Source organism: Labrus bergylta, chromosome 20 (genome assembly GCF_963930695.1).
Source record: "Labrus bergylta chromosome 20, fLabBer1.1, whole genome shotgun sequence".
In the NCBI taxonomy this organism is placed as follows: Eukaryota; Metazoa; Chordata; class Actinopteri; order Labriformes; family Labridae; genus Labrus; species Labrus bergylta.
Window position 1 is genome coordinate 17,485,154 of NC_089214.1, and position 10,927 is coordinate 17,496,080.

At 42.0% G+C, this 10,927-nt stretch overlaps 1 protein-coding gene across 3 annotated transcripts in view; it reads left to right on the forward strand.

Moving 5' to 3' along the window:
* The window catches only part of znf438 (zinc finger protein 438), a 61,228-nt gene extending 51,192 nt beyond the window's left edge, over positions 1-10,036 (forward strand). For all 3 annotated transcript variants that reach the window (XM_065949022.1, XM_020638583.3, XM_029278200.2), the window contains exons 3-4: positions 5,192-6,971; positions 7,155-10,036. In XM_065949022.1, coding sequence (XP_065805094.1) covers positions 5,221-6,971; positions 7,155-7,752 — 2,349 coding nt within the window. In that variant the 5' untranslated portion in view covers positions 5,192-5,220 and the 3' untranslated portion in view covers positions 7,753-10,036. The remainder of the gene's footprint in view (positions 1-5,191; positions 6,972-7,154) is intronic.
* Positions 10,037-10,927: the final 891 nt, after the last annotated feature.

The following is a 10,927-nucleotide window of genomic DNA, read 5'->3' on the forward strand; positions in this document are numbered from 1 at the left end:
CAAGAGAAAAAGGGCTGGAAACAAAGTGTGGACTTGGACGGTGTTGCAGACTTTCAGACTTTGCGAGCACATTGCTGAGCATTCTGACGTCCCGAATGCTTCGCAAACCTGCAATTTAACCAGACCACACGGGGCCTAAAGTGGCCGATCTGCAGACTTAACAGGGAGTTTGGTTTGGATGTAGCCTCAACCAAACTTGAATTATTTATGCACCCACAATACAGATGTGATGTTGTAGTTTTTCTTATTGCTCATTCCAGAAAAATAAAAGAGCAAATTATAAATGTGTAAAAAAAAAAGTACAAGTATGAAAACACTACTTAAAGCATTCATGCCAGTAATGATATCAAATCTCATCATCTCATCATCTCAAAAAGCAATGGCTCTAAAGGCTGAAAATGATTTGGTTTCCGGGGGCAACAGCTAATTCTTCCAGTTCTCAGGTGCAGCCAACAGATAACGAGGATAAGGGGCACCACTTCCTTTTTTCCATGAACCCGATGTTGTTTATAGTTTGACCAGCAGCCAGAGGCATAGAAAATAGAGCTGGCAGTTTGGAGACAAGGGTTATGTCTGATTTGATATCTGCACCTAATGCAGATTTATATTTTAAGATTAATAAAGATCTAAGTTGTCATCGGAATATAGCTGATTTCTTCTAGACTGTTTTCCCCTAAGCAACCAGATCCTTTCACATGATTGTTCAATATTACTCCTAATATTATAATTACCAAACTATTGTCCACAAACCAACAGATTTTTCATTTATATGCAGATATTGTTTAATAAAGATAACTATCATGATAATGCATACAAGTATAAGTGCCTTTGTCCACTTACAACATTTCCTGTGCAGGTTGCGGCCATTTCTTCTCCAAAACCAATGAAGATCGGTGTTAAAGCATCCTAAGTGCAAAAGGCTACTTTTTCTTGTGCTGTGCTCACAGCGTTCTCAGGTAAAAATAGTTCAATATATAGAACTCCGCGCTTGTCACTTCTTCCTCACGATGAAAATCAAGAAGGTGAAGGACTTCTAAGAACAGTTTTGTCAATAAAAATGACAGAACCCCTTTTGGCGGGCTGACTTGGGCATACTCATTCTAAATGATGATGGGAGAAATGTCTGGTTTAGTTCATCTGGTTGTCCACTTAAAAAGTTGAGGAAGTCCAATTCAAAATTATTCATAGGCTTCAAACTGCACCACTTCTGCAGAATACATTGGACCCTTCTATTTCAAATACCATGATATACTGTATTTCACTGAGGAGTCATACTTGCATGTATTTTTTTGCACCTTTTCATTTCTGTGCTCTGAACAAACACTGTCCAAAACCTGACTGACAGGCCAGGTTGTCCTGTGTCTGTTTCCTGGCACACTCTGCACAGACTGGGAGCAAATCGCTGGACTCTGCAGTTTTAATCGTAGCTGGCAGTAAAGCAGGACAGGAGAGAGGCAGAGAATGCATCAGAGAAGCTACCCAAACACAGCGCTGTCCATGTTTTGACATTTCCCAGAGCAGTGCTTTCACCTCTCACTAAATAGCATTACTGCTTAACAATAGGTAGGTTGTTTTTGCCGCTCAGCCCATCAGTCTTGGCTCGATCACCTCCACATGTGACCCAGGTCCAGGTTTGACGGTGTGAGCTGAAGTTGTTTTTGTGTGTGTGTGTGTGTGTGTGTGTGTGTTGCTTGTTCAGTCCACTTCATTCCATTCCATTCCAGGTGGATGCCTGGCCGTCCCCGCAATGCCCTCCTGCTCAACCCTGACCTGTCTCCAGCGTAAACAGCAGATCCTCACCTCTCACCCCTCTGGCTTTACCTGATAATCTGTCTCTGTGGATCACCCCTCACCCTTTTTTTTCTTCTCTGCCTCTCCCATTCTCTGCAGAAACCAGGTTTTTGCGTTACCCCTCGCCCTGATCTCTGACCCCCCGTCAGATTAGAGTGGTCGGCGTTTCAAATGCAGCAGCAGATTGAGTAGCATCTGTGACCTCCCTGTGCATTTCAGCCTTTGCCCTAATGTGATCCATACCCATTTAGAACCATACAGGGCCAGTGAGATGGCACTCACTGTTGGGTATAAAATGGTTTTAGTCTAAGTTATTGTTACAGACTGAAACTGTACCTTTTTGTTAACAAGCTATATCAATGTATCCCCTGAGCCATGCAAGTAAATGATGTATAGCTGAATTGAAAGATGATTTGTAAAGTATTGTGACCTCTTTAGTTTTAACATGCTTTGCATTGGATATTAATTGTTGATTTCTCTATTTTTTCTTCAAACAAAAGCCAACAATTACAAAATGGGAACATGTTTTGAAGATGTTCCGCTAAGGCCTCAGGTCAGCAGTTCTCTGTGCATGTCTGCAAAAAAGATTTTTAGGCACTTATAGAGTAAAATATACATATATTTGTTGTATATGGTATAATACAGGGTAGAAAATAACTGCAAAAGATATTTAAAAAATCATATTGACACAAACAACTCTTTTGAACAACAGTCAGTGCATTTGAATCCATGGTCTGCCGATTTCCCTCACATGCCTAACTTCACTTACCACATTAAAGCAAGGGCAGGCAATTTATTTTTGAAGCATTGTCGTTTGATCTGTTGAAAGTCTCTTGGCATCCCAAAAACAGTGAATAAATCAAACTCTCTGACAGAAAAAAAACTCACATCTGCAATCCATAGATGTCACAGGCCGGGCACGCCCCTTATAGTCCCTGCAATCATTTGTTTTAGCCAAAATGAAATCTTTGCATGACCTTCCTTTCCGTCAGTGTTTACCCGTCTTTTTTTTACCTACTTTGTCTGTGCACTTGTTGTGATGAGCAGAGCTGTCTATATAACTCTGAATAAGCCAGCATGCAAAAAAGAATGGCAGTGAAAGTGAGTTGGAAACAGTAAATTGCCTGCTCTAGCTTTAATTGCTGTTGAACTTAAGGAATACCTTTTATAATCAATGCAATAAAATACATTTCTTAGCCAAAGGTAATCCCTTTAAGAAGTATGTCAAACTCAGGGTGTGTGTTTTACCATTGTTGACTGGCAGGTCTTTCCTGTACACAGCTATGCTGTAAAGGTCATCTAAAGCTTTTGCTAGTGGCCTACTATCTTACCTGTTGATTTACGGGTATGATTCCAATCCCAAGCTTTGACTGTTCCAAGGAGCAACACAAGGACTGTTTCTATAGTCCACAGAAAATAGCTTCTGGGAAGCTGAGGGAAGTCTGTAGTCCATGGGTTCAAATGCACTGACTATATAACTATTATTCAAAAGAGGGTTGTTTGTCAGTGTGATTATTTTTATCTTTCAATCAATCAATTAATCAATCTTTATTTGTGTAGCGCCAATTTAAAACGAATGTGAATTCAAGACACTTTACACTTTATACACACATATATATCCAGTTCCCCCTGTATCTTCCCTTCCCTTCTTCCTCCTGCCACATGCCAACATCTGTCTAAAGAATGTGTGTAAACACAGTGCCTAAAAAACAGTACCTGATACAAACATTGGTGTACATGAACTTATTAAATATAGGATCACTTTGCTGACTACAGTTACATACTAATACGTTAAATTGTCAGGAGAGGCTTTGTGTAAGATGTAATTGTCTTCTTGCCTTATCTTCCAACTTCTACCTACCTTACATGGTGTTAGATAACATCCGCCTAATCATCTGTCACACAAGGATTGTGGCTGCTGCCCAATCTATTAATACACACATTTTCTATGTCCAACAGTAAACTTTCACATGGTGGAGTAAAGCCCCCAGCGTTGCCTCTGTCCCATTCTTCTATAGCCAAATACAAATACCCAGAGGAACACACATCCCATGGTTTTATTCCACTCTGTGCTCAGCCAAAGTCACAGTCAAACTGGAGTCAACTATCCACACAGAGAAGGAATACCTTCAGTTTTATGGAGTCGTAATGCGGTAGGGGTACTGTATAAATAATCTCTCCGCACAGAAACACTTCCAGCTGTTAAACAATATACCCTTTTCTGGTTTTTCTTTTCTTCTCCATTTCTGCATGTTTAAAGAATCTTTCCCAGACTACTCTGAAAATTGGAAATAGAGTTTTTGCATTGAAGAATTATGTTGTTAAATATTTGCCCTCATGACACGTCCAGATTGTTGCACTTTATGCTGATTGGTATTACAGAGGGGAGTTGGAACTCTGTATCAAACGCTGTAATTGAAGTCAGGTCATAATGTGAAATTTCAACCCTTAGAGTCTGTTTACAATTAGTCCCTTTGAAGAATTCAGCTGTAATCTATCCCTCCTTTTGATATAAAGATTCAGTATTGATATAAATGAAGGGAGCTTTGCCTTTGTTTTTAAAGCCATACCTGTGGCTTTTGATTGATGGATGGAAACTCTATGGTAGATTTGGATAATATAGACTTGTTTAAAACCTCACTCTGAGGTTAAAGGTTCCCCAAAGACTTAAGCAGTATTTTGTATCAACCCCAGAATAGTAATCCCAGAGAGTGAAACAGCCCTATTCTTGTTGGAGAACCTTAAAACATTGTTTGTGAAGGGGATGACAAAATATATCTGGGGCTTTTTTTCAGTGGCATCCCTATTGCCTCCGGCCAGGTTACAGTACTGGTCAGTGGGAGGGGAGGTAAAGAGGGGAGTCCCTCTTCATCTGGTAAAGACACTGCCTTTGGGCAGCTTTAACGCTCCACTGGCTGATCCTTCCAGGAAGTGAGGGGGGTATGAGGAACCCCTGAAGAGCCTCAGCATGTACCATGGCAGCATGCTGAGTTTAAATCAAAGGGGGCAGTCTGTCCTTAGCCTGGGGGAGAGTGAGTGTTCTGTGTGTGACCAAAGAGACATTGGTAATAGGACAGCTTGTGACACATGTGCAGATGCCTGTAATTCTGCCTGTCTGCTGCTGGGGTTGTAGAAAAACACTGAGGCCTTGTGAAGTGAGGTCACATTTATACATGTGATCCTGGAAGCCTGCAGAGGACACCACAGTAAGTCAAATAGCCATCTAGATTGTCCTTATGAAGCAGTTTTATGAAATAAGACTTCAAACATACACAGAGATGCCATGTTTGAGTTATTGTTGATGAAGTAGAGAGTTAGGGCTACAAGGGCAAGTTAAGGCTGTAAAGGCTTGATGGTGTGCAAATAATAAACTTAGTTTCCTTTTGTGATTCTGTTTCAGTTGGTAGCTATTAGGTCCAGCCCTTTAAGATGAAGAGCCTTCAGTTCCGGAGCATTGCCCCTAAGGCCCCGGCTGTGGTGCCCTCCCCCTCACCTGCTGTCCTGTCCTGCCATCCTCCCTCTGCCCTCCCAGAGGCTACCACCGCCCCAAGCCCCAAGTCCATTATTGTTCCACAAAACTATGCACTGATGCAAATAGCAGGTCAGGATGGCACTTTCTCTCTGGTGGCGCTGCCCCCTTCTGTCTCCTCTCAGACACCGCAGCCACAACATCAACAAACCCCATCAATTCAAAGGAACCTCAAGTTGCCAATTCCAAGATACCAGCCAGCCAGGAGCAAGGGGGCTGTAGATAAGGTCAAATCACCACCACTTGCTGCCAAGTTGAAAACAGCCTCCAAGATTTCTGTGCCCGCACAGACATCTGTGAGTGGTTCATCAAAATTGAAGAAAAAACAACAACCAGAGACCAAGCACACTAAGGAAACTCTAGTGCCCAAAGAGGAGCCTTCAGAGCAGGTAATTCTGATTGACCCAGCCTCTTCGGACATCTCTGTCACAGCTCTACTCCCAGACAATGCTGTCCTGTACCCAGGTTCACAGTTAGAACGAACGCCTGACAGCTCTGAAAGACCTGCTACTACCGGCCTTATCCAAAACCTTCAGTATTCTCCTGCTGCTGTCAAGAGCTCACCATGCAAATCTCCAGAGGAAACTAAGACTGTAGTGAGGCTCTGCCAGTCCAAACCTACTGCAGCCCAGCCCCAGAGCAGTATCACTGTCCTGTCCCCAGCCATTTTCAGCAAAGCAGTCCAGATTATCCCATCCCCACCCAAGGGTAAACTGCCCATTCTACCTTACTCTAAAATGAAGAGCACCCTCATCCCAGCAGCCAAGCTCAATCTGTCCCCAGAGAAGAAGGGTTTCTCTGGCCAGGCAGGACTTCCAAGCCCAGTAGATCCTATATCCAAGACTATCGAAACTGCGGAGGCCTTGGGTCACAACCAGGTGCCAAACTCCACTCTCCTGACCCACAACAAGACCACACTAATGCCTGTGTTGGGGACTCTCCAGAAACCATCTGGCAAGAAGAGGGGCAGAAAGAGAAAGACAATGGAAGACATCTTGGCATTTGAGGCCAGAAAGAAGCGCTCCTTATCCTTCTTCCGTAGAAGGGTCCAAGAGAAACCACCAGCAGTTGTTTCAGGTTCCAAACAAAAGGAAGTTGATATTTCGAAGAAGTATCGTAGCATCCGCCCAAAGCCCATGTTGGTTATGGAGACAGTTCCCCAACTGGTTAGTTTGCCTGCCATCACACCAGATGGCCAAGAACAGGAGCTTCTACTTAATCATCAACTCCCCACCACTACCACATCCAAGGCCCTGGACTGTCCTCAACCAGCCCCAGTGACACTCCACCTGAGAGGTGCCACCCACTCCAGAGTATTTGTTGGCAGCCGTCCCATTCACCGCTGCCCCACCTGCAGCCGCTGTTTTCAGTTCAAGCATCACCTTCAGAGCCACATGAACAGTCACACCAACAGTCGGCCATACGTATGCCCGGTCTGCCGAAAAGCCTACGCTCACTCTGGTAGCCTGAGCACCCACATGAAGCTTCACCACTCTGAGGTACGCCCACGTCGGTCCCTTGGCTGTGAGTTCTGCGAGAAGGCCTTTGGATATGTGGGAGTCTACTTCAGTCATCTGAGGGAGGTCCACAAGGTGGTGCTGACAGTGGAGCCGTCCATCAGCCATCATGAGGATGATATGTCCGTAGAGGGGTGAGATTTTTATTGATTACTTTAACTGAAGAACACTACTTTATTGTGAAATGTATGTCTTAGAATATTTTATGCAAAAATGTTACAATGCAAAATATAATGGTTGATAACCTGAATAGACAAATTATTTCCAGTCATATAAAAGTAGTTGTTAAAAAGCATTATATTTTCTATACTAACCAGGGTCAACCTGCCAGAAACATCAGAAGAGCAGGATCGAGAAGATCCAGTGGAGCTGCAGATCAAATGCGGTCGCTGCCAGGCCATCACTCCAACGTTTGCTGACATGAAGATGCACTTGCTTTATGTACATGGCGAGGAGGTCCACGTCAAACTCCAAGATGGCCAACCTGTACGGGATGGTCGTGCAGCTGAGAATGAGCTAGTGAAGCACGCTGCACACTACTGGCGGCAGCTCAACGAGAAGCGCAACCTGGTGAAGTGTGGCAATTGCGATGAGGAGTTCTTCTCCTTCTCGAACCTAAAGAGGCACATCATGTCCCACCAATGTGGAAAAGAGGGGGAAGACAGTGGGTCCACGTCATCACCAAAAAGCGGTAGAAGCCTTGGGGTCCTTGCAGCAGGTGGGTCCTTTAATTGCGTGCTTTGCAGGGAGGTGTTGGAGACTAAAGAGGGGGTTATGGCACACTGGAGGAGTCGCCACCACTGTGAGCAGCCCGGTCTGCTCTGGGATGCCCTGAGCTCGTACTCGGGCCAGGAGGAGGCTGAGGCTGATGGGGACTTGGACACTCCTGCTCCAAGTCCACACTATCCAGCCTAACTTTTGGATGGGCAGGGAGGCCCTTACTGTAGGACCTCCCCATACACACTCAGAGTTAACAAACAGCAGCACAGGGATGGAGAGTTTCCCTTATGCCTTTTAGCACTGGATTCTTCTTTCACCAAGTGAGGCAGGGGACTCACTCCAAAAGAAATTAAAAAGAAAAAGAAACAAATAGTTAAGCCAATGGTGAAAACGGATCTCTGTGTTACAATTTATAAGGGATATTCTCTTTAGGTCACAAAATACCATTTTATAAACAACAGCATTCTTCACAATATTTGAATTGCACTGTTTTGTTTTGTTCTGTTCTGTTCCTCTTATGAGGTTATATTTAATTTCCAGAATATTTTTTCTACTACTTATTTAAATGTTATTAAAAGGGTATCTTATAAACAAGCTGACACATTAAACATTTTGGTCATGTCAGTCGAAAAATTCTCTCTCGTGATACAAAGCCATGCAGAAAACGTGATTGTTTGTGCTCAGTTTTTTTTTTTCAGACTTCTGTTTGACATTTTTTGCCTCCACCTCATTGAAAGATAACAACACAGGGTGATAGCCTGGATATGAAATGTAGTCATTGCAATTCATGGCTGTCAGTTGTTAAGTTGGAAAAAATCTGAAATTACACAGAATTGGGTGTAAAAAGTATGTTTTAATAGTAGGAGCACAACAACACAATTCCAATCACCTTTATTTTATTTGGCTAGAGGCAGCAATCTCAAACAGCACTTATTGATTCAACTGAACAAATCTGCATGGTTTGATACCACAATGGGAAAAATAAAATGATATTTTTTATCAATCTGGGTTTACTGGCCTTTTAAGATACTGAGAAATTTACATCTATGGACAAGGGCACACTGTCTACTGTCACATTGGCAGACAATTGATTGATTGTCCTTGGACTTTTACAGGGAAAAACAAAACCAGTGTTTCAACACAATCCTGGAATCGCTCTTTAACTAAAACTGGAGACTTGAAATCTCCCAGTGTGATTAAGGGCAATTTTGGGGTCCTCTGCCAACCTGGACCCATGAAGGAACACTTTTTACCAGCACCAAGTGTTGTGTTGTGGCCTTCTGAAAAAAACAAACTCGGTGTTCATGCGTAATGTGGCTTATTGTCAGTGCAGTCCTCTGTAGGCCAAGTTCTATCTCCTTGACTTGTTGAGTATTGCCTATGTGTGTATTCTGTGATATGCCAAGGGTCTATTCACACTAGTGATTGTAGAAGTGAGTTTTGCAGTTAAGCTTTATAACCACTGACAGAGTACTTTTTGTTGACTTAGTAAAGATGCAAAGGAAAACATGGTATCGCCTACCTGTTATTGCCAGCTCATGTACCCACCTGTGGAACCATGTACATCCAGACTCTATAATTAGAGCTAATTTAAACTGTTGTCAAGTCCAGAAAAATATGCTATTTTATACTATAGATTAATACAGAGGTCTTTTAGTATATTTATGCTTGTTGTTGGTACCTTAAGAACCAGAATTGAGAAATGTGTTTTGTTTGCTTCTTCTTATTTTGGGGATGCTAAATGTCTTGTTTCCTGGTCAGGAGGCCATTACTTCATGGCCAGTAGCTCTGCTAACATTTGTCTGTGTTTATCTTTCGTATGAAGAAAAAAAAAACATAACAGGGTCAAGTGAATGTACCTGAATGTTTTCAACAAACCCTACCAAAAGCATATACAGTATGTATGCTACATAGACATATTCCATAGATAGAATATATAGATATATTGAGAAAAAATATATATATTTACATAGAGTAACTAGTGAATCAGCTGCTTTGTTCTGTCACATGTAGAGGGGGGGGGGACAAGATGTATTTATCATTGCCAAAACAGGCAACAAAAGCCATTCAGAGCTGCCCTTATGTGTCTGACACAAAGCGTAGGACTGTGAATGAAGGGCAAAGCACTGATGTGGACATGTCGCACTGAGTTGGTTTACTGTACTACGGTTCATTGAAAACCATGTTTTGAGTGTTGATCAGTGAACTGTCCTTTGTTTTCAAGCCCTCGTAGCAAACCAGGAAGTGACAGAATTAAGGGTCAGACTCTCCTTTTCTCAGATAATACAACATTACATTACTGTCAGCACAAGTCAGGAACTGAAAAATCCCACATTAGGTGATATAACGTGCTTTGCTCACTTAAGATGTTGACTCTGTGTCCAAAAAAAAAAGACTGAAAATGTTTGTGCTTGTGACTGTTTGTGTTCCTGAAGAACCTGATGTTTATGAGAATAAAGATATGTTTTGTTGAGAACAATTCTATTTATTATTCTAATCTGTCCACTTACAAAAAACCTTCACAGGTAGTCCAGGAAAGGCAGAGTATGTGAATTATGTTCAGTATGTCACAACTGTATTTTACATTGGCAACACACACCTCTGCCACTGTTTTCATCTTAATTTGAAGCTGAATAGTTTCATGGGTGCAGTGCAGTCACAAATCCTACAGGCAAATAATAACACAAGTTAAACTTGTATTGTCCTGTGGGGAAACTTGTCCTTGGACTTGGACTTCTAACTGTGGTTACAAGAATTACAAAAAGCAGAAGAATACAAGAATAGAACAAAAGATGAATAATTCCACAGGAACCACATGCACACGGGCGCACACATAATGTATGAACACACACCGTGGCAAAAATGACAGTGGTGTTGTATATTGTCATTATTTGGTAGCTTTTCTTTATATTGCACAAATAGTAGACTTATATTGCACAGGTGTAGCATGTTGCACCCAAACACATGTTACATTGTCTGCGGTCACATATTGCAATGTTTGACACTGTACATATTATGTCACATGTTGTATTTTACTGTGATGGCCACATTATGGGAATAAATGGACATATTCAAGAATGAATGTTTGTAAAGTAGGTACTGACGTTCTTGCAGCTAAATGCGAACATCAGCCGCTCACAAAGAAAATGCTAACATGATAATGTGACGATGTACCGTGTTACCAACTTTTATTGCTGTTTTAGCATACTGACATTCACTAATTGGTGCACAGCATATAGTTCTGGATAAATGAATAACTATCATAAAAAATGCATGTTAATATAAACCTGTAATCATAACTTAATTCTGACATCTCTCGTAAAAAACAGAATAAATCCATTTACACTGACTTATTACTGCTGACATGCAT